The sequence below is a fragment of the Cervus elaphus genome, chromosome 14 (genome assembly GCF_910594005.1).
Source record: "Cervus elaphus chromosome 14, mCerEla1.1, whole genome shotgun sequence".
Taxonomy (NCBI): Eukaryota; Metazoa; Chordata; class Mammalia; order Artiodactyla; family Cervidae; genus Cervus; species Cervus elaphus.
The window spans coordinates 48725779-48749827 of NC_057828.1; the positions used below are offsets into that span (position 1 = coordinate 48725779).

At 41.5% G+C, this 24049-nt stretch overlaps 1 protein-coding gene across 1 annotated transcript in view; it reads left to right on the forward strand.

The window, feature by feature from the left end:
* Nucleotides 1–349: 349 nt before the first annotated feature.
* The window catches only part of DNAJC11 (DnaJ heat shock protein family (Hsp40) member C11), a 62364-nt gene continuing 38664 nt past the window's right edge, over nt 350–24049 (forward strand). The window contains exons 1-2 of the mRNA XM_043923329.1: nt 350–491; nt 23159–23288. Coding sequence (XP_043779264.1) covers nt 420–491; nt 23159–23288 — 202 coding nt within the window. The 5' untranslated portion in view covers nt 350–419. The remainder of the gene's footprint in view (nt 492–23158; nt 23289–24049) is intronic.

Here is a 24049-nt window from a genome sequence, read left to right on the forward strand (position 1 = left end):
GAGGTGGGGAGTTGGCCACGTAGCCCAGGTGAGGCTATATTTGGGATTCGGATGTGCCCCGCACTGGACACCGGCGGGGGAGACAGAGGGTGTCCCAAAGGTCTGTCTCCCCGGCGTCCAGACGTGACGACCCCCGGGAGTGACCGCAAAGTCGCTCCCCCTAGCCAAGGCACAGCCCCAAGGTGCCGGGGCTCGGCTTTGGGTCCCCGGGCAACACGTGGAGGGGCTGGGCCCGCCCTCGGCCGCGCGGGGGCGCAGGGCGCAGGCGCGCTCCTTCCGGGCTGCGCGGAGGCGGCACGACTCCAGCCCGCCAGGGGCCGCTGTGGGGCAGCCGCGCCGGCCCGCGCTATCTGGGCCGCGGACTGTCGGTCCCTCTTGAGTACGGCCTTGCCGGTTTGGCGGGGTGAAAGGTTGCGAAGATGGCGACGGCCTTGAGCGAGGAGGAGCTGGACAATGAAGACTATTACTCGTTGCTGAACGTGCGCAGGGAGGTGAGGCCTGCGGCGTGCCGCCGTCCGGACCGAGGCTGGACCGGGTCGTTCAGGCGGGGCCGGGCTGGCAGCGACTGCCCCGTTCCCTCCTCGGGCGGCCGGACCCTGGCGGGGAGGCCGCGTGACCCCGGCTGACGTGCGCGATCGCTGGCCGGCCAGACTGTCCCCACTGCCCTGACCCTTGCGCCGGGGGTATCCTAGCTGGCCTCTCCCCCAGCTCTCCGCGGCCGGTGCGCCGCGTGCACTGTGTCCCGGCAAAGCCAGAGGGCCCCGCGCCCCCAGGGGGGAACAGGGTCCCGAGGTGAAGGTGGTGTGGGGAATCCAAGTCCTCCAGGACCAGTTGCCACGCTCGGCTCACACACCGGCCTAGGCCGAGGGGCTGTGTCATCGTCCCGCAGCCGGCAGGATGGGAAACGGAGTCCCAGGCGCCAAGGTCAAAGCCACCAGGGAACCTCCCCATGGGTCTGTCCGGTCCCCAAGTCTTCCACGGGGACATCCCTCCTCTGAAGTGAGTCCAGGCTCAGAGGCACGTGTCTTGTGTCCTCCTTCTCTCTGAGCGGCTTCCAGAAATTGAAGGAAGAGTGTCCTGGACAAAGAGCCTCCATTCGGAGGCCCAGGTTAGGAATAAACTCAGGAATAAGCGAGGAGGAATTGACGCCACCACTTGCGTCCGCGTTTCCAGACGCCAAGTGCTTATACCTCGTTTCCTCACATTTGAAAGATAACACTAGAGAGCCTCACATGGTGTCTGGGACATAGTGGGGGCCCAATTAAATTTCCTTTCTTGTTGACAAGTACATTTGAGGTCAGCGTGAAGGGCAGAGAGGCTTCCAAGGTCAGATCATGTTCATGAAGTGAACTCTTTCTCTCTAAACTGCTAGGTAGGGTCTTCTCAGCCCTGCCAGGGGATCTCTTGATTCTGGCTCAGATTTTCCAGTGATCAGAACTAGCCTCCTTTGGCTGTCCTTGGCAAAACTGATCAGGCTGTTTTGTCAGTGAGCTCAGGTCTGTGTGATCTTAATAACAGCTAATGTTCTGTGAGGGCTCACTTTGTGCAGGGCCACAGTGCTGAATGGACACTTTGTTTTATGTTATTGCACTTAATTACCGTATTAGCCTTTAAGGTGGGTATTCAGAGAGTTCTTGATTGATATCTGAGGAAACTGAAGCATAGAGAGATTAAGTAACTTGCCCAAAGCCACACCACTAGAAATTGCAAGAGCCTAGATTCAGCCCCGGGCAGTCTGACTCTGAAGCCCCAGTTCTTGACCTCTATGCTGTACTGCCTAGGTTAGCAGTCCTCAGACTCCAGAGCTGCTGGACTTTTTGGGCACTCCACATAGGAATTCCTTAAATGTGTTAGTCACTATTGACTGTGGAAACATCCAGTGAAATATTTTGGTGAATTTCAGATCTTGTTAGGCTGCAATAGGGCCACCTAGAGATTCTTGTAACGAGTCATTGGTGAGGCTTCTTTGGCCTCTATTTCTTTCCCTTTGAATGGAGCTGTCAGGCTAGTTATTTTTTTTCTCCAGTTCTTAGAAGTAAAGTGGTAAATGAAACCAGCTTTTCTGAAATCAGCCTTTCTTACCACTCATTTATAGTTCGCCTGGGGAACGATACTAATACCTGTTCACTGAATCTTGCATACTAAGTCGCTTTAGTCATGTCCGACTCTTTGTAACCCTATGGGCCATAGCCCACCAGGCTCCTCTATCCATGGGATTCTCCAGGCAAGAATACTGGTGTAGGTTGCCATACCCTCCTCCAGGGGATCTTCCCCACCCAGAGATCAATCCCACCTCTTCTACATCTGCGTTGGCAGGTGGGTTCTTTACTACTAGCGCCACCTGGAAAGCCCCTGAATCTTAGGCGGCTGCAAATGATCAAAAAGGTCTAGAGTAGTAAGCTTGGCTGGAGTCCTAGGTAAACATTTGTCAGAGGTATACCTCGAAACTGCCAGAATGTTGGGACTTGTCATTGCTATTAGACTGATGGGTGAAAGTCAAAGAAATATTTCTTTAAAAATTTCACTTCTCCGAAACAGTGAAGGCACCTTCCACATTTATGGCTGTAGGTGAAAGTCCTGTGAAACAAGTGTCTGGCTTAAGTCATTTTGTGTTGCTGCTGTCAACAAACTCAGTATAGAACACCATCGTCTGTGGTGTGATTTTCCAGGGTCCCATTAGAAAAGAAGCTCAGAAAGTGATCTCTGGACTTGATTTTAACAAAGATTTTTTTTGTGAAATTAGAAATCAACCTGAAGTTGAAAGACCATGATTTAGCTGAAGAATTAGAGAAAAAAATAGAAGTAATCTTTATCTTACATATGTGGTCAAAAGAAGGTAATAACCCCGTTGATGTTTCAGGTCTACAGCTTGATGGCATTGAAGTGTAACTAGGAGGCAAGGTCCTCTTCCCACCAGCACCCCAGAGCATTTTCAGAAGTTTCATGTTCAGGAGATTCGTGACTTTCTGCCAAGGATCTCAGATGAAAGGAAGCTGAACCGAAACCAGGGAACTCTAATTAATAAAGTTTTAAATTTACAAGCATGATACATGATGATAACAAATGGAGTAATACGGAAATGTCAGAAATCTGCCTAAGAATCTCCTTTGCCTTGTTTTAAACTTTAAAATGTTCCGTCTTTAAATTGTATCCCAGAGAGTGAAGCAGGCAGCTAGATAAAGCTTCAGTGATCTTTAATAATTCTCTTTCTCTAGTGTTCCTACATTGTCTGTCTGCTGAGTGGAGCAGTTATCTGCCTGCCACACATTGAGGGGAGGGAATAATTTATCATTAACTGGGCATATTTAAACTGGATTTATGCACCATCAGGGGCCTAAACTCTAACTGATCTGAGATTTCTGAGATGATTTTCCAAAATTTATTTGGAAAAAGGATTCCTAAAGAATTAGTGAAATTTTCTTGATGTACATGATTTTTATCGACATTATAATTAATTTATTCCTAAATAATTGAGTATAACTCCTACTTTAACCAGTGTTGTAGTTGAGAGAGTTTCATTTTTATGCATGTCAGTCAGCAATGTTTATAACCTGTTGTAAGATCTCTGGTCCCAATCAATTTTAAAGGAGCCAATCTCCTTTTCAAGTTGTAGATACTTTTGTAAAAAAAAAACCAGTCATTAAATAAAAAACTTAAGTAGAAATGTCTTTTCTTGTAGCCCACATATGGAGGTCAGTGTCCTGGGATCTTCATCCTTCCAAAATAGCCATGTAACTAGAAGTGCAAAATCATCACCTAAATAGAAAGTTTTCCCAAAGTCCCTGCATTTTCATTCCTTCCCTGGTACAGGGCATCTCATCCTCTCCACAGTTTTTGGTTGTCTGGTTTACTCTGGCTGCAGGTTACAGTCACAGAGTAGGGCCTGAAAAATCTGAGTTTGGACTGCAGACGAAAAGGCTAGAGCGAAAGAGGAAGGTCTACTTGTCACAGCCAGGATTGACCTTGGGGGATAGTCACCCAACCCCCAACCAGGGTAGCAGGGCCATCCGCAGATACTGAATGTAAAAGGGTGGTAAGCCAGGGCACACATAGGTGCCTAAAGCCCTGAGGTGCTTGTCTAACCTGATGGGCAGGTGATTAGTCTTAATAAGGGATGTGAAGGTGGGTCTACAAAGGTTTCCTTTAATTAGTTTTCCATTTGCTGCCTTAGGTTCAAAGTCTGAAAAAAAAAAACAACAAAGTCTGATAGTCACAACAGTGAACCGGCTTGTGCTGGGCAAGTAGTGTGAGCCTTGGTTGTCCAGAAACCTAATTGAGCCCAATGGTCACGTTCCTAAGGCTGCCTGCCAGTGAAGAGGAGCATGGTCCTTAAGAGCAGGGCTCTCAGGCCACTAAGGTCCCCCAGGTGACCTTGAACACATCATTCAACCTCAGAGTCTCCTTTACTGATATGCAGCCAGAGCATCCTGTGTTTGAATCCCAGTTTTACCCCCAGGAGGTATGTGCCTCAAGGCAGCTAGTAGTTGAACGTTTTTGCTCTCTGTTTTTTGGGGAGCTTTTCTTGAAATGTAGGTAACAGGTAAAAGTGTATTAATATAAAGTACTCACTCTGATCCAGGATGTTGTATATTGGAGCTGTGAGGCTATATATAAAGTACCTGACGCATAAGTAGGTATTTGATTAATAATGTTTACTGTTGCTACTTCTTGGATTTTGATAAACATGAGGTTTTGCTTGCTTTAAAAAGACATACATGTACATAGACTTTGGTCTGTCTCATCCAGGCTCAGTTTACTATTGTAGTAATAAAAAAAAAAAATGGTGCTAAGCAGAATTTAGGATTTTAAGCTAAGCATTATGTTCTAAATTCCCAAAACTTTCTTCTTCTGTTCAAATTACTGAGCTTATTCTCTTCAGAAGACAGTTATCTGCGAACTCTTCCTGCAAGATCATGCATTTGACTTGGGTAGCAGGAGGAGTGGTTCCCAGCAGCTGGGCTAAGCTTGGGAGTGGGGTGCAGAGCCATGGGGTGGTCTAAAGAGACGGCGTCTGGGTTAGAAGCAGAGAGGGACCCACAGATCAAGTTGTTGTGAGCAGTCATCTTTGAAGGAACCAGGCAGAGAGGGCAGGGCCTGGCAGAGGCAGAGGTTCTGCTCCAGCGACAGCATGACAGCACTGGCAGTCAGGAAGGTGACTGGTGGAGCTTTTAGGGGTCTTCCTGAGGGTGAGGAGGGGGCCATTAGGGTACCCCTCTAGTTCCAGTGTCACCTTATACTGTGATTAGCAAACACCATGAGGCTGAATTTTGAAATTGTTTTCTTTAATGAACCTTAAGCTAGTTACTACCTTTCTACTTTGGGCATTTCAAACAATTAGGTCTTGAAATTTTAATGTTCCAATTCTACATTATTGACCAAACTACCTCTTTTTTTTTCTTTCATTTTTTTCTTAAAGGGAATTCAATTGTAAGCTTTTCTGTTTGCTGTGAGTTCAGTGAAATAATGGAGAAGAAACGATGGGACACACAAGCCACGTGTTTCGCTTGGCTACGGAATTTTAGTGTTTACTTTTTTTAAACTTTCATTTTAATTTCACTCATGTATTTTATTTACACCCTACCATGTTCAAAGAGAGGATTTAAGACAACTAACAGATGAGAAGACAAAATAGCATAAATGTTTAAAAGGGGGCACCCTCCAAAAAAAAAAAATGAAAGACCACTGGGGATGTTACTGCTTTAGTGGCCCCTGCGTTGTATGGATCACGCTCCTTTGCAGAAGCTCTTGTGGTCTGATGGCTGCAACCTGCTTGGCTCTTGGGCTTTTGGAACCATTTCTGCCTGCAGTGAGTGCACAGTGTTCCCACCCGGGTTTGCTGCGGCCAGAACATTCCTCAGTAGTAAAGTGCCAACAGACATCCAACCACAAGAATCATGTGGGCATCGAGTGGGCAAGATGTAGCAGATGGGCTCAGACCACAGAAAGTATAAGGTCAAGCGTGTGGGGGAAAAGAAGCTGAACCCTTCATGCGAGAGAGGATCTGAACCATGAGTTTTGACCCAGGAAGGAACTTGAGCTCATTGCCCTGCGATGCTGGCCTTTTTATTTACACTTGTGTCTCAAAGGCGCAAAATAAACATACAGACATAACCAGGCAGAGAAATGAAGACAGAGTTGTACAATGGTAGGAAAGTCTCTCCTAAGCCCTTGGAATGACCTTTAATCAAAAATCAGAATTTCTGCTCCTTTGGCCTGGTTCTCAAGTGCCGATGTCAGAAGGGGATTTGTCCTGGAGGATGGGAACCCCCTCAGCCCCACAAACCTTAAAGGTGAAAAAAGGCCCTGCCTTTCCACCCACCCCCAGTAGTTAGACTTCCTGTTCTTATCAATTCCCTAGTCCTGTTTTTGAAGTTACAATGCCATCTTGGGGGTAAATTGTAGGTTTTTTCCCTTCTGTGTTAAGGAGAACCTATGTAAGTTTTCTAAGGTTATTCCTAATTGTAGAAACTTGGGATTGTTTGATTAACCTCCTGTTTAGCCTTTCTGATGCATTCATGATTTGATTTTTTCTCTCTGAAGCCCACCTTCTCAACATGAAAGGTCCTAAATAAAGTGGTGGTAGGAAGCCAACTTCCAATCATGAGAAATAGAATGTGTGCATCTGACCTCCATGCTCAGCAAAGGTGGGCTTTAGGGAGGGACAGCTGGGATCACTCACCTTCTTACCTGGCACCTGTGAGGGTGTTGATGATTATTTGAAGAGGCCAAAGGTGAAGATGGAGTTTCAGAAGAGGTCAGTGGCTTAAAGAGCAAAGCCTTTGAAGTCAAGTCCAAGTTTGACTTTCTAGCCACCTGGGCTAATAAGTTCCTTAACCTCTCTGAACCTGTTTCTTCATCCATAAAATCCAGATGATAATTTTACTGTCATAGTGCTGTTGGGAGAATTAATCGAGAATGCATGTAAGTGCTTAGCATAGTAATGGGCACATTATTATGTAAAGTAAATGCCAGTATATTTTTATTAGTATCATGAGCGTAAAAGTTAATAAGGAGTGCTCTCACTGATTTGTAGGAGCTCTTCACAGAATTCGGATGAGTCCTTTGACAGGTTATTATAAACGTCCCGTCTCTGTAGTTTGCCTCTCCTTCTTGTAAATGTCTGTCAACCAAAGTTTGGTTTGAGCCAGGCTACACATGAATTCTAATTTCTAGCCAGCTTTTGGGTTAGGGATACATAATCAGGTACATTTCTCCATCTCAGACAAGTCACTTAGTTAACCTTTTAGATATTCACTGTTTTTATCTGAAATATGGGGGTTCTAATGGTCTCCAGGCATTGTATGAGTATTCAAATGTTAAAGGAGGAAACCCTGGCGATAGCGCTTTGTTAGCTTTGCTCTGACTCTGCGTCTCCGCCTCCTGGCCATTACGGTTACATGTTCAGATCACTGCCTCCTGTGCCTGGCTGCCTCCCAGTTCCATGCTCACCTGTGCATCCCAGTGAAAAGCCTCGATGCTCTTTTATTTTCTTCTCTGAGTAGTAGTGAGTCCCTTCTCAGGTGCCCCACAGAAACTCAGTCCATGAATCCTCTCCACTCCAGCTAACTTTGACCCCCTCATTTTTATTTTCTTCAGGTCTCTCTGTTTTCACCTTTTGTCAGTTTCAGTAAAGCTGTACCAGTTAATATTAACACACAATACTGACCACGTTTCTCTAGCCAGAAATCTTTTGTCATGTCCTATTTTTTATTGGATAAAGGTCAAGTTCTTGGCTCTGTTTTTAAAGCCCCTCATGAATTAGATGTTTTCTGTATTTTCTGCCTACTCTGTGCTGATGTTCTGTTTTCTTCCACTGCAGAGCAGGCTCCGTGTGGGGTCAGGCACTGTGGTTGCCTGCTCATCACTGGGCTCCTAGCACCGTGTGGGCACAGGACACATACCTGTCAGATGTTTGCCAAGTGAATGAGCAGGCGGGTGGACGTCCGTGTTCATTTCTTGCCTACTTCCTGCCTTTTTCTTTGCCTTTAATATGGCCAATTTATCAGTGTTCTGTCTCTGTTTCCTCGGGGCACTCTTTTCCCGTGAAATGCCCCAGCCTGTTGTCAATACTGAAACAAATTCAGTCTACTTTTTGCATTATCATTTCAACCCTACTGGCTCCATGAAGTTTTCTTTCCATTCTGACAGCCCTGAACTTAGGTCTTTTTTTTTTTTTTTTTAATGTGGACCATTTTTAAAGTCTTTATTGAATTTGTTACAATATCGTTTCTGTTTTAATGTTTTTGGGGGTGAAGCATGTGGGAACTTACCTCCCTGACCAGAGATCAAACCTGCACCCCCTGCATTGGAAGGTGGTCTTAACCACTGGACAATCAGGGAAGTCCCATGTCTTCATTATTGTTTAGTTAAATCCATGTGTGGGGAGTTTTAGGGAATCGACATGCACACTTAGTTTATAATCCCTTTGAGGGCAGGGATGCTGTATTTCTTCTGTATCTCTTGTGGTACTTAGAGCAGAGTTGACATTCAGTTAACGTGGTGATTTGAAATGACAAAATATTTGCTGATGCCATACTCACCTTGTCCAGGTGCATTTTACTTTGTGGGATACCTGTATTGAGGAACATGTTGCAGTTTTGGTGACAGGTCATCCTAGAGGAATGTATTGGAAGCAGTCTGACAATTTTCAGTTTGGTAAATCTAAACTTTATCTTAGGAAAATTGCTTAAAGTCAGGGAGCAGAGGATGACAGCAAATTCATCAGCTGGGGCCCCGGTTTAAGCCAAGACCTGTGGAGACTCAGTTCAAGACTGGATGCCGTGTGAGAAGAGGAAGGAACGCCTTTCCCCACAGGGCTTGTCCTTTTTCATCCAGCAGATATTGATCATCTTTCTCTTATGTTTCTTTATTGCGATGAGAAAAGGTTACGTATTTATCATCTTTTGTACTAGCACCAGTAATGGTATTTGTAGAAAGCTTCAAATGGATTAGATTTATTTTTGTACAGTTCTTTTTCCTTCTGTCAGTTAAATAGAGCTGAATTTTTACAATAGGCATTGGTTAGTTTCTCTTGAAATCCTGTTCTATTTGAAATGCTAGTACAGTCTGTAGCACACTTGAGGGTGAGTCCACATACTTAGTAGTGTTCCGTCACTCAGTTGTGTTCGACTTTACCCTCAAAGCCCATCTGTCCATAGGGTTTTTCCAGGCAAGAATACTGGAGTGGGTTGCCATGCTCTCCTCCAGGGGATCTTCCCGACCCAGGGATCAAACCCACGTCTCCTGTGTCTCCTGCATTGGCAGGCAGGTTCTTTACCACTGAGCCACCTGGGAAGCCCCACATACATTGTCGGGCTCTATTATTGTTTGTGGATGAAGCCCCATGTGCAGGAACTTATTTCCAGAGCCTCCAAAGATTTCCCCATAAGTAAACGAGAAGAGTAGAAGGCTGCTGAGCAGGGAAGGGGTCATCAGAAGAGGGTGGGGCCGTGTGGAGAGCAGCTTTTGGTCTTCTGAAGCTTCAGACTGTGCGGGAACCTTCACGCAAGCTAGTCTCTTGGTGTGATCAGTACCTACTCAACGACACCATGTGCTCTCTAGCGCCCTTTCTCTTCCTGAAGCGGCTTTGGCTCAGCACAAAGTACCCATGCTGTCTTGCTGTTAATTAGCTCTGAAATCGGCCTTTTCCTTTAAATTCTGTGAGCACCAAGTATCATAAAAAATTACAGCCTTTTATTAGCTGATGCAGTTTATTTCGATCAGATTGTCGTGGAGCATATGGGCAGTCATGAATCTCCAATTGTGGTAATTAGGCAGACTTCCCACAACCCAAAAGAACATAGTTTGTGGAGGTTTTGTTGCTGAGATACAGTAATATAGATATAGCCTGGAAGTTTGAGCTTGAAATTTATAGACTTCAGCAATAAAAAGCCTGGTAGCTTTACTTTTTTAAATTTGTACTTGTTTATTTACGGATCTTCGTTGCTGTGCAGGCTTTCTCTAGTTGTGACAAGCGGTGGGTTACTCTCTAGTGGTGTACAGGCTTCTCATTGCAGTGGTTTCTCTTGTTGAGCACAGGCTCTAGAATGCCCAGGCTCAGTAGTTGTGGCTCACAGGCTCAGTCACTCCGAGGCATGTGGAACCTTCCTGGACCAGGGATTGAACCTGTGTCCCCTGCATTGGCAGGCAGATTCTTAACCACTGGACCACCAGGGAAGTCCAGCTTTACTTTTCTTAAAGTGAAGGTATGAGGTATCACTAAGTTGTTGCTTGTATACTCTATCGGGTCTTCAAAGTATTGAATGAAATATTGTACTAGTTAGATGTGCTATACACCAAACATTATTGGCTCTTAACTAGCGAGGGGCTGCACTTCCTAGTGCTCTGGTGGTTGAGTGCGGTCACATGACCAGCTGTAGCCAATGACGTGAATGGAAGTGATGTGTGTTCCCCTCCGGCTGGGGCACTTAAAGGGCAGGTGACCCGGAGTCTCCTGCTCTTCCCTCTGCCTCCACGATCAGCACTGGTTCCAAAGGGTCTGTTTTGTCCACCTGGGACCAGAGGACATTGCCGAGCAGAGAACTAGCTGGCCCAAGATGGACATGTAGTGTGAGGGAGAGATAAACTTCTGGAATCTGGGGGTTGTTGTCACTGCGGTATCACCAACCCAGCAGTTCTCAAACTTTTTAATGTCGGGGCCTGTTTACATTCTTAAATTATTGAGGGCCCCAAAGAGCTTTTGTTTATGTGGGTTATAGCTATCAATATTTAACAATAAGACACAAAATGTACTTCTTATATTTCAGTATAAGCATGAGAAAAACTTAGGGATTTCAAAATAACTATGTATTGGACAATAATGAGTTTGCAGGCAGAACGAAAGATAGTACACTGAGAATCAATTGAGGTAATCTCTGAAAACTCTTGTGTTTATAGCATAAAGCTACCACCTTAGAAGCTTCTAGAAAACAAGAAAGTATACAAGTACGCATTTCACTAACCATCAGAACTCATGTTACCTCAGGAAAATCCTGCTTATTGAGAAAAAGGAGAAGGGGGCAACAGAGGATGAGACAGTTGGATGGCATCACTGATTCAATGGACATGAACTTGAGGAAATGGCGGGAGATGGTGAGGGACAGGGGAGCCTGGTGCGCTGCAGTCCATGAGGTCACGAAAAGTCAGATACGACTTGGCAACTGAATAGCAATGCTTGTGAGAGGATGAGGAAAAGGCAGATAACACCTGAGTATTATTATGAAAATAGTTTTGACCTGTGGACCCCCTGGAAGGGTTTCAGGAACTCCCAGGGGCCCCACACCACACTTTGGAACCACTGACGTAGTCTGTCTGACAGATAGCCATACTGATGTCCCCACATGCTGTAGCTGACTTTGCTAATTGAAGATAGGAAATAAAAGCAGAATGACCGGATGCTCTTTGACTGTGTGCTGTCGCTTTGAATGCAGAGATGGTCTCCGTCAACTAGAAATTAAATAAAGTGAAGATGGAGCAGTGTCTTCCATGGCTTAATTATCTAAGGGAAGCAAATACAGTAAAATTGTTATCAGGAGACTTTTCTAAGCATGATACCACAGCAGAAATCAGAAAAGAGCATGGATAGGTTTGATTTTGCAAAAATGAGATACATCTCTAAAACCTTTAAAAAATTATAAGCTCATTCAAAGACTTAAAAGGAGTCTATATTTGATACAAATTCACATTTCCAACATATATAAGGAACTCTTGGCTTCAAAAGGAAAAAAAAAATGAATACCCCAATAGGGAAACAATACAAAGGAAACAAGTAGAAGAAATCTGAAATGCAAATAAATGATTGGAAGAATTTTCACCCTCACTTGTAAATTAACAAATGCAGGTTAAAACAAGCCTGTTTTTTGTTTGTTGTTTTGCTTTTTCTCTACCAGATTGACAAAGATTTTTTTTTTTTCCTTTTTAATGATAGTATTCAGCTCTGACAGATGAAAATCTGTTAGCCCACCCAGCCAGACAGGAGGATTATTCCCTGGAGAAATTGAGCCAGAAAGACTCTGGAGCTTAGACATAGACAGTAGAGGGTGAGAGTGGTTCCCTAACAAAAGCAGGGAGACATAAGTGTTTGCACCCTGCATGATGAGGCTTCTAGCATTTTCCCCTTTATTCCTGGGCTCTTCCCTGAAGGAACTAGCCTATAAAGAGAAAAGACTGCCAAATGAAACTTTTAGGTTCCCTCCCAGCCATTTCAGAAAGAAGCTCATCAGATGACAAGACCTGTTCACACATACAGAGCTTCCAAATAGCCTATTAGTGTCTTACTATGAAGTGTAAATCAACTGTCAAAGAACATCAGATGTTTGAGGAAAGCCTCCAGAGGAATTCTGAGAGATCATGCCAACAGCAAGGAGAAACTAGAAGGAAGCAGACAATGCAAAGAGTTTGGGAACTAGATTGCCTTCAGATAGATAAGATACTGCATGTAAGAAATAACAGCAAGGTGATTCATCAAAAAGAAATACTATGTAAAAAAAGAAGGAGTTCTTGGAACTTAAAAAGAAGATAACAAAAAACTGGAAGTTAAAGATGAGGAAGCGTCCACAAAAGTAAATTTTAAAAATTAGAAGATCAAATTTTTTAGGCATTAAATAAAGTAAAATGAAGGGAAGGCATTATTAAACAGTTAATATGAGAAAATTTTCTCAAAAGATGTGAGAATACAGGTAAAAATGGCCAACCAGATAACTAGCATAGTGGATTGGGGAGTAAAAGACCCCCCTACTAAAGGAAATCATAGGTTAAAGTTTCCAAACCAGGTTGCAAAAGATTGGATTGTTTCCAACTTTTTAACTTATAAGATACACATAAAATTTTGTGCAAATTTTTTCTTAGTCATTTTTAAGTATACAATTCTGCAGTGTTAAATGCTTACATATTGCTATGCATCTGCCACCATTTATTTCTCATACACTCTTCATTTTGTAGAACTCAAACTCTATCCCTATTAAACAGTAACTCCTTACCTCCCTTTCCACCAGCCTCTGGCTGCCACCATTCTACTTTATGTCTATGATTTTGACTACTTCTAGGTACCTTACATAAGTAAACGTGTATAGTATTTCTCTTTCTGTGACTCATTTATTTCATTTAGCATAATGTTCTCAAGGTTCATCCTTGTTGCAGCACATCAGGATTTCCTGCCTTTTTAAGACTGAATAATATTCCATTGTCTTTATATGCCACATTTTGCATATCAGTTTATCTGTTGATGGGCACTTGGGCTGCGTCCATGTTTTAGCTGTTGTGAATAATGCTGCTCTGAATATGAGTGTACAAATATCTGTTCAAAACCCTGCTTTCAGTTCTTTTGGGTATTTACCCAGAAGTGGAATTTCTGGATTGTATGGTAAATCTGCTTTTAATTTTTTTTGAGGAACTGCCATACTATTTCCCATAAAAGCTCTACCATTTTACATTCTCCCTAGCAGTGCACATGGGTTCCAGTTTCTCTGCATCTTTGCCAACACTTATTTTTTTTCTGTTTTTGTTTTGAACAGTAGCCAGCCTAATGGGTATGGAGTGATGTCTCATTGTGGCTTTGACTTGTTTTTCCCTAGTGGTTAGTGATATTGAGCATCTTTTCGTATGCTTTTAGCCATTAATATATCTTCTTTGATGTATTAAGTCCTTTGCCATATTTGAATCAGATTATTTTTGTTGAGTTTTAGGAATTCTTTATATATGCTAGTTATTAATCTCTCATCATATATACTAACTGCAACTATTTTCCCGCATTCTTCATGTTGTTTTTCTACTTTCTTGATAGTATTCTTTGATTCATGAAAGTTCTTAATTTTGTTGAAGTCCAGTTTATCTCTCTTTCCTTTCTTTTGTTGCCTGTATCTTTGATGTTACATTCGAGAAATTGTTACCAAATCCATTGCCTTGAAGCTTTTGGTCTGTTTTCTTCTAGGAGTTTTAATGTTTCAGCTCTACCTTTAAATCTTTAATCAAGTTTGGGTGGATTAGCCAAAATTGCAGGATACAAAGTCAACATACAAAAATCAGTTGCATTAATTTTTGTATATGGTGTTAGGTAATGGTCTTTACTCTTTTCATGTGGATATTCTGTTATCCTGGTACCATTTGTTGAAAAGCCTACCCCTTCCCTGTTGAGTAGTCTTGGCACACTTGTCAAAAATAATTTGACCATTTGTTTGAGGGTTTACTTCTGGGCTCTCTGTTCTATTCTGTTGGTCTATATGTCTGTCTTTATGCCAGTATTGATCTGTTTTGGTAACTGTAGCTTTGTTGTAAATTTTGAAATAGGGAAGTATGAGTCCTCCATCTTTGTCCTTTTTCAAGATTGCTTTGGCTTTTGGGATCCCTTGAGATTCATGTGGATCTTAGAGTGGACTTTTCTATTTCTGTAAAAAAATGTCATTGGGATTTTAATAGGGATTGCATTGATTTTGTTAGTTGCTTTGCATATTATTGACATTTTAGTAATATTGTTTTCCAATCCAAAGTTTTCCAAAGACACTTGACATAAAGTATCTTTTTCATTTATTTATTGTCATTTTAATTTCTTGTAAGCCTTTTTTACCTCCCTGGTTAATTCTTAAGTTTTGTTTGTTTGTTTGTTTTTGATGCTATTGTAAATGGACCTGTTTTCTTCATTTCCTTTTCAGATGGTTTACTGTTCATGTATAGAAATGCAGCTAATTTTTGTGTGTTGACTTTTGTAGCTTGCAATTTTGCTGAACTCATTTGTTAGTTCTAACAAGGTTTTTGTGTATGTGGAATTTTTACGGAGTTTTCTATATATGATTGTATCATCTGTAAACAGATAATTTTACTTCTTCCTTTCCAATTTGGATATTTTTTATTTCTTTTTCTTACCTAATTGCTCTGGCTAGGACCTGCAGTAAGTACTATGTTGAATAGAAGTGCTAAGAACAGACATTTTCCCCTTGTTCCTGATCTCAGGGGAAAAACTTTCAGTCTTTCACCATTGAATATGAATGTTAGCTTTGAGTTTGTCTTCCTCAGTTTGTAAGACCTCTTTATGGCTTTTTGTTTCTTTTACCTTCTGTTGCTAGTTTGCTGAGTGTTTTTATCACAAGAGGGTATTGAGTTTTGTCAATGCTTTTTCTGCATCAATTGAGATGATCATATGGGGTTTCTTTGAATATGGTGTATTGTATTGATCAGTTTTCATACATGGAACTGTCGTTTCATTCTCAGAATTAATCCGGCTTGGTTGTAATGTTTGTCCTTTTAATATGCTGCTGAACTCTCCTGGTATACTGTTGAGGATTTTTACATCACTGTTCATAAATGATTCTGGTCTGTAGGTTTTTTTCTATTTTGTGGGATCTTTATTTGTCTTTGGCATCAGGGTAATAGTGGCCTCATAGGATGAGTTTGGAAGTGTCCCCTCCTCGTCAATATTTTGGAATAGTTTGAAGATTGCTATTAGTTCTTTAAATGTCTGGAAGAATTCACCAGTGAATCTGTCAGGTCTGGGGCATTTCTTTGTCGAGAGGTTTTGATTACTAATTCAATCTCCTTGGCTTCCCTTGTAGCTCAGCTGGTAAAGAATCTGCCTGCAATGCGGGAGATCTGGGTTCTATCCCTTTGTTGGGAAGATGCCCTGGAGAAGGGAAAAGCTACCCACTCGAGTATTCTGGCCTGGAGAATTCCATGGACATGACTGAGCGACTTTCACTTTCACATTCAATCTCTTTACTAGCTATGGGTCTATGCAGATTTTCTACTTCTTCATGATTTGATCTTGGTAGGTTTTGTATTTCTAGTAATTTGTCCATTTCATCTGTTTTCATTTTTTTTTTGGTGTACAGTTATTCATAGTGCTCTCTTATGAACTATTTTCTGTTTCTATAGAATGAATAGTAATAGCTCCACTTTCATTTCATAGTCATTGGAGTCTTCTCTCTTTTTTGCCTTAGTCAGTCTAGCCAGAGGTTTGTCGATTTTTGTAATCTTTCTGAAGAACCAACTTTCATTTTATTTCTATTGCTTATCCATTCTCTATTTCATTTATACCTGCTCTAATCTTTATGATTTCCTTCTGCTGTTTTTGATTTTAGCTTTTCTTTTTCTCTCTTTTTTTCCTTTTATTTTTTTAATTTATTTTTATTAGAGTATAGTTGATTTTGTTGTTTGTTTAGTTGTTGAGTTGTGTCTGACTCCTTTGCATCCCCACAGACTGTAGCCTGCCAGGCTCCTCTCTCAATGGATTTTCCAGGCAAGAATATTGGAGTGGGTTACCATTTCCTTCTCCGGGGGATCCTCCTTACCCAGGGATAGACCCCACATCTCCTGCAAGTCTCCTGCATTGCAGGCAGATTCTTTACCGCTGAGCCATCGGGGAAGCCCATAGTTGATTTACAATGCTGTGTTCGTTTCTACTGTACGGCTAAGTGGATCAGTCATACGTATGCACGTATTCACTCTTTTTTTAGATTCTCTTCCCATATAGGTCATTATAGAGTATTGAATAGGTTCTTTTTTGCTGTTTTACATATAGACGTGTGTATATTAATGGTAGAAAGTGAAGAGGAACTAAAGAGCCTCTTGATGAGGGTGAAAGAGGAGAGTAAAAAAGCTGGCTTGAAACTCCACATTCAAAAAACAAAGATCATGGTGTCTGATTCCCATCATTTCATGGCAAATAGAAGGGGGAAAAGTGGAAGCAGTGACCAATTTTATTTTCTCGGGCCCTAAAATCACTGTGAATGCCAACTGCAGTCATGAAATTAAACGAAACTTGGTCCTTGGAAGGAAAACTATGACAAACCTAGACAGCATATTAAAAAGCAGAACATTACTTTGCTGACGAAGGTCCATGTAGTCAAAGCTATGATTTTTCCGGTAGTCATGTATGGATGTGAAAGTTGGACCATAAAGAAGGCTGAGTGCTGAAGGCTTGATGCCTTCAAACTGTGGTGTTTGAGAAGACTCTTGAGAGTCCTTTGGACAGCAGGGAGATCAAACCTTCAATCCTAAAGAAAATCAACTCTGAATATTCACTGGAAGACTGATGCTGAAACTGAAGTTTATAGTTACTCTATCTTCTTGCTGCACAGAAGCTTTTTTTATTATTGGATGTCTTTCTTTGTGTCTTATAACCTTTTCTGATTTCATGTCTGTATTGTCTGGTATTAATAATAGTCTTGCTCTCTTTTGATTACTAGAGTGGTTGCAAGGAATGTCTGTTTCCATCCTTTTACTTTCTACCTGTTTGTTTTGGCTCTCAGTTGAGTCTCTTGTTGGTAGTATACAGGTGGTCATGTGTTTTTATCCATTCTGCCGGTCTTTGTCTTTGACTAGAGAATTTAATCTATTGACCTTTAAAGAAATTACTCATAAGAAGGAATATTTCTGCCACTTTGCCATTTGTTTCCTGTGCACTGTTTTGGGTTTTTTTTTTTGTCTCAGGTCCCACATTACTATCATTTGTGTTAAAGCTGATTTTTTGTAGTGAAATGTTTTAATTCACCTCTCATTTCTTTTCATGTATATGCTATAACTGTTTCCTTTGTGGTCACATTTAACTCCTTAGATTACATTTAACATCCTAAAGTTGTAACACTCTAATTTGAACTTATTCCAGTTTAACTTGAATAATGTACCACAACTTTTATTTTGCAACTCTGTCCTACCACCTTCAGTTATTGATGTCATAAAATTACATTTTTACATATTATGTGTCTAAAAAATAAACTAGTGATTATTTTTTAGAATGCATTAGTTTCTTAAATTATGTAGAAACAAAACATGAAGTTATAAGCTGGAGTTCCTTTTAATCTTTTTTTTTAATGTATTAGTGTCTGAAATCATTGAGAAAACAAGATGTGGAGTTACAAATTGTTTTTGTAATAATACTAGCTTTTATAATTGCCCATGTATTTCCTTTTCTGAGATCTTAATTTCTTCATATGTCTTTGAGTTACTGTCGTGTCCTTTCATTTCACCAGGCAGGTCCCAGTATCTCACATTAAAGGTCAAGGTTCATTTTTCCACATGTGAATGTTCCTTTCTTCTATCATCATTTATTGAAAAACTATCTTTTCCGCATTGCATTACCTTATATTGTACACCTGACCATATATATGGGGGTCTATTTGTGGACTCACTTCTGGTCCACTGATTTATGTATATCTGTTCTTTTACCGGTAACACGCTGTCTTGATTACCAGAGCAGTCTTAAAGTCCAGTATTGTGAGTCCTCCAGTTCCTCCTCAAAGTTATTTTGGTTAGTAAAATAACTGGAAAGTAAAATTTCTTCTTGCTCCATATTGTTTTTCCATATAAATTTTAGAATTGTCTTGTCAGTTTCTACCCAAAAAAAAGCCTACTGGAATTCTTATTGGATTGCATTGAATCTGTAGGCTGCTTTGGGGAAATTTGACATCTGAATAATACTGAATCTTCTGATACATGAAGGTAGCTTATCATGCCATTATTTGTAGTCTTTCATTTCTGTCAGCAGTGCATTGTAGCTTTCAGAGTATGGGTCTTGTAGTTGTTCAGTTTATACCTAAGTAGTGAATGTTTGTCAGTGATACCAAGTTTCAGTTTTTAATCTATAGAAATAAATTGATGTTTATTGATCCTGTATCCCATGACCTTGCTAAAAAATCACTTAGTAGGTTTTCTGATAGACATGATTTTCTGCATAGATGACAACTGTGTAGAGACATTTTAGCTTTTTAATATGTTTGTCTTGAATTTCTTTTTTGTGCTTTATTGCATTTTTGTATTGTACAGCATCTAATCCAACAGTTTTAACAGACCACTAAACTCTACAGGTCTCTAGGGATCTTTTCACTGTGAATTTTATGATATATAAAGATTGAATTTATATTAAATTTAGTTTCCATTAAAATTATAACTAGATGATTGAGATGATGAAACTTTTCAGACTTACAGCATGATACATCACTTAATTTTATATACAATTTTAGGAATAAGTACATAATTTGAGGTATCATTTTTAATGTTATCACATATTTTGAAATGATATCAGCATTTTTATTTTATTCATTTTTTGGTCATGCCAAGTGGCATGTGTCATCTTAGTTCTCCAATTAGAGGTTGAACCCATGCCCCCTGTGTTGGAAGCACAGAGTCTTAACCACTGGACCACCAGGGAAGTTCTGATATCAGTGTTTTTATGATAGTGAAAGAGTTTATCATTTATGAAATATCGAACCAGTGACCTTAGCTATTCAGTTATGATAAAAGGCTCAATCTAACCTTTTATTGAATGTGATATTTATTAAAAATGAAACTTCTTGTTTCTATTACTTAATCAATAGCACGTTAAGCCATTTATTACTTTGACTAAAGAAGGTATTGCAAACTAGGTACTCTACTCCCTTGTCTTCTGGTTTACTTTTTACAGTGAGGAAATAGCAGTCTAACCTAAAGTCAGTCAAATATATCTAATCCTGCACTTGTAATTTTTATGAGATGCTGGAAAGAACAATTAAAATTTGCAGAAAGAGACTAATTCATCATGGCTCCTCAGGAAGGAACAAGCCCCTTTTACATCATCACATAAGTAAACCTATCTGGAGAAGACATTGAATTTGCCACTGGTTAGCTATTCTTTATTTACTTAAAACATTGGAGCTTGGTGCAGGTGGCATCTTGGTAAGTGTGGCAAGGAATGTGATGTATAATTAATTGACATAAGTATAAAAAGAGGCCTATGGTGGGAAAAAGAAAGGGGAACTGCAGAGATGGGAGCATTGAGGCCCCTCTCTTCCATGGAGTGTTGTTTTGTTTTGGGCCACACTGCAGGCAGGGCATGCAGGATCTTAGTTCCTTGACCAGGGATCAAACCCAGGCCCCCTGCAGTGGAAGCCCAGAGTCTTATCCACCAGACCACCAGGGAAGTCCCTGGAGTCTTGTGTTCTTATTGAAATAGAACATATGCATAGAAGAGTCCACATCATGGGCATGCAGCTTAGTAAATTTTCACAAACATGGGCCACTTCATGAATGAATACTCCTGTCATCCTCACACAAGGGCTATTAATATCCCAGTTTCTATATCCCTGCTGCCAAAAGGGTATCACAGCTGAATTGTGGCAGTAATGACAGCTATAGTGATTAAATTCTTCTCATGTGCAAGGCACTGTTAAAAGCTTGTACATGTACTATTTACTCCTCAAAATAAGTGTGAGAGGTACTGTTGCCTACAGTGTGAAGAAAAGGTTTTAGAAGAGCTGTAGAGAATAGGTTGTTGCCGTGGGCCATAAGAAGCACTGTGTGGTCACTGTCTCATTTTATTCCCACACCATCCCTGAGCATGGTTTCATCTGCTCTAGCAGATGAGAAAGCCAAGGGTCAGAAAGCTCATTTGCCTGTTCTTACGGGCTTCCCTGGTGGCTCAGTGGTAAAAGAATCTACCTGCTAATGTAGGAGATGCAAGTTCAATCTCTGGGTTGGGAAGATCACCTGGAGAAGGGAATGGCTACTCACTCCAGTATTCTTGCCTAGAGAATCCCTTGGGCAAAGGAGCCTGGAGAGCTACAGTCCACGGGGTTGCAAGAGTCGGACATGACTTAGGGACTCAACAACAACAGAAGCACTCATTACTCCTGGAATTGGAAGATATTGAAAAACGGTGGAAATTACAGAAAAATGCAGTTTGACGTCTTCCCTTGTAATCTTCATGCCTTGATTTGTCACACACTATGACCGCTTTCCTATGTTCCAGGGCCTAGAGCTCCCGTCCTTCCTCAGCATCCTTACTGTGGACCTGGTCCCATTCTCCACCTGGAAGGCTGGCTTTTCAGTCCCCTCTGGCATGTTATCAGTGACCCAGAATTTGCTTCTGTTGTCAAAATGGTGGGGTTGCCTCCCAAAATAAAATGTTGTTTACTTGATAAATCACCTGGACATCCTAGATGTCCATCAACAGATGAATGGATAAAGAAGATGTGATAGATAGATACAATGGAATGTTACTCGGCCATGAAAAGGAACAAAATTAAGTCATTTGTAGAGACGTGGATGGACTTAGAGACTCATACAGAGCAAACTAAGTCAGAAAGAGAAAAAAAAGTCACATTTTACTGCATATATATGGAATCTAGGAGAAATGGTACTGATGAACCTATTTGCAGAGCAGGAATAGAGACGCAGACGTGGAGAACAGACTTGTGGAGAGGGAGGAGGGGAGGAGAGGGTGGTACAGATCGGGAGAGAGGCACTGATGTGTATGCACACTGCCGTGTGTAAAATAGATAACTGGCAGGAAGCTGCTATATAGCACTGGGAGCTTAGCCCAGTGGTGGCTGAGAGGGGTAGGATGAGGTGTAGGTGGGAGGGAGGCTCACGAGGAAGGGGACATATGTATATATGTATGGGTATGGGAGTTGGACCATAAAGAAGGCTTAGTGCTAAAGAATTGATGGTTTCAAAATTGTGGTGCTGGAGAAAATTCTGGAGAGTCCCTTGGACTGCAAGAAGATCAGACCAGTCAATCCTAAAGGAAATCAACCTTGAATATTCATTGGAAGAACTGGTGCTGAAGCTGAAGCTCCAATATTTTGGCCACCTGATGCGGAGAGCCATCTCACTGGAAAAGACCCTGATGCTGAGAAAGATTAAGGGCAGGAGGAGAAGTGGGGGAACAGAGGATGAGATGGTTAGATAGCATCGCTGGCTCAATGGTTGTGAATATGAGCAAACTTCAGGAGATAGAGAAGGACAGGGAAGCCTGGCATGCGGCAGTCCATGGGGTCGAAAAGAGCCCAACAAGACTTAGCAGCTGAACAACAACATAGCTGATTCACGTTGCTATACAGCAGAAACGGACACAACACTGTAATGCAAGTATATTCCAATTAAAAACAAATCATTTGACAAAGCTGCACATTTGGTATCACCTCTGATAAACTAAAAAGGTCCCTGAGGTTGATATGAAATCAGACATTGTACTTTCCCAGAGCACAGCCGAGGGCCCAGCCGTGGTGGCACCAGAGGTGGTGTGGTGTTTGAAGAGCCTCCAGTGAAGACTCTTGCTGAGGAGTTCTTGGTGGCTGAGTCAGGCAGAGTAGAAAGCGGGTTTCTGTCATCCCTCCTCCTCCCTCCCTTCTGCGTTGTTCAAACACACCCAGAGCCTGCTTGTGCTCTGTGTCATATGTGCTCCTCTTATGGCACGTTCTGCCCTCAAACTAATTACACAGAAGGTTAGAGAGGGACTTCCCTGGTGGTCCAGTGGCTAAGACTGTGCTCCCACTGCAGGGGAAAGGGAAAGTGAGTCGCTCAGTCACGTCCAACTCTTTGTGATCCCATGGACTATAGCCCACCAGGCCCCTCTGTCCATGGAATTCTCCAGGCAAGAATACTGAAGTAGGTAGCCATTCCCTTTTCCAAGGGATCTTCCTGACCCAAGAATTGAACCCGGGTCATAGGGCAGAGGGCCCAGGTTCAATTCCTGGCCAGGGTACTAGATCCCACATGCCACCATGAAGATCAAAGTTGCCAGTGCCACAACTAAGACCTGGGACAGCCAATAAATAAATAAAAAGGAGTTGGAGAGTTGTATGTGTTGAGCCTTTGGGTGCTGCGGGTGGGGAGGCTTGTTTTTACTACAGATAGTGAAGTATTTTTGCCTGCTTTGTGTGCTTCCTTTTAGAATTAGCAGTTGAATAGAAATGTGTTGATTTGACAATTTTATGTCTTTGATTTTTTAAGGATGAATATTCACTGAGTTTCCTTTGTCTGAAGACCGAGTAAATGCATGGCGTTTCTTTCTAATGGTTTATAGCTCTTCTCCCCTTCTGAACAGTCTCTTTTGAGAGTACCTTGGCACAATCGACTTTGCATGACTTGGGTTAAAGAGCAAGCAGGTCTCTGTGATGATTCTCATTTCCGCCAAGAGCACAGAGAACCAGGGTGGGGACACATGCTTTCATTCTCTCTGATAGCAGCATTTCCCAGCAAAACACAGTTGCTTTTGATATACATAATTGATCGCTTTATTAACTGGAAAAAAGAGGCCTTATCGAAGTAATAAAGCATAACTTCATTATATCCTGCATGTAGACAGCAGACGTGTTGGAACGTGGCTGATAGCTTCCCATTTCAAGCCTGATTCTGATCATGATAATATTTAAGTCTCATCGATTGTCTTCTAATTGGATTTTTCTTCCTGCAGGCCTCTTGTGAAGAGCTGAAAGCAGCCTACCGGCGGCTGTGTATGCTTTACCACCCCGACAAGCACAGAGACCCAGAGCTCAAATCGCAGGCCGAGCGACTGTTTAACCTCGTTCACCAGGCGTATGAAGGTCAGTGTGGGGCTTGGCTCTGTAGAAGCACCAGTGTAGAAACAACAGTGTCTTGTAGCAGACACTCGATTTTTAAGAGGCTTGATTTGTAGAGGATAGAAAAAGAAAGTCCTTGGAGGTGCATAAAAGAGGCGGTTAGTTTAGTGCTTTTACTGACAGGGTCCTTTGAAAGAGTAGTATTTTGCTTTGGAAATCAATATGTGTCCAGTAAATAGAAAATGAGACCGCAGGTGAAGTAATAGCCCCGGATCTGAATTGCAGGGGAATACTCCAGTTTTAAATCGTTTACTCGTTTTCTTCTAAAGGGAACTCTTAAAGGTGAAAGGCTGATCGCTACAGACAAGCTTACTTTGTTCTTTTCTTTTGAGAAGATACAAAGAACATTTTTTCCATCTGAAAGTGATTTTCTTGGTTCTATAGCATTCAGTTAAGGAAAGATTCTAATAAAAGGAAGAAAATGATGTTAAAAAGCATAATAGGAAATAGAATCAAGTAATTCTGATTTTTATACTTAACTCTTATATATTTCAGAAAGAAAATTTTGTAATATATTTGCTTAGGAAATAGTAAAATCACTCATAGGTACAGTTTCCGTTTTGAGAGGATGAGACAATTCTAGTAGATTATGGTGATGGTTATACAACATCATGAATATATTTAAAACCAGTGAATTGTGCACTTACACATGGTTTAAATGATCAGTTTTATGTTGTGTATATTATAACCACAATTTTTAAAATTAAAGTTAAATGTGTTCTCAC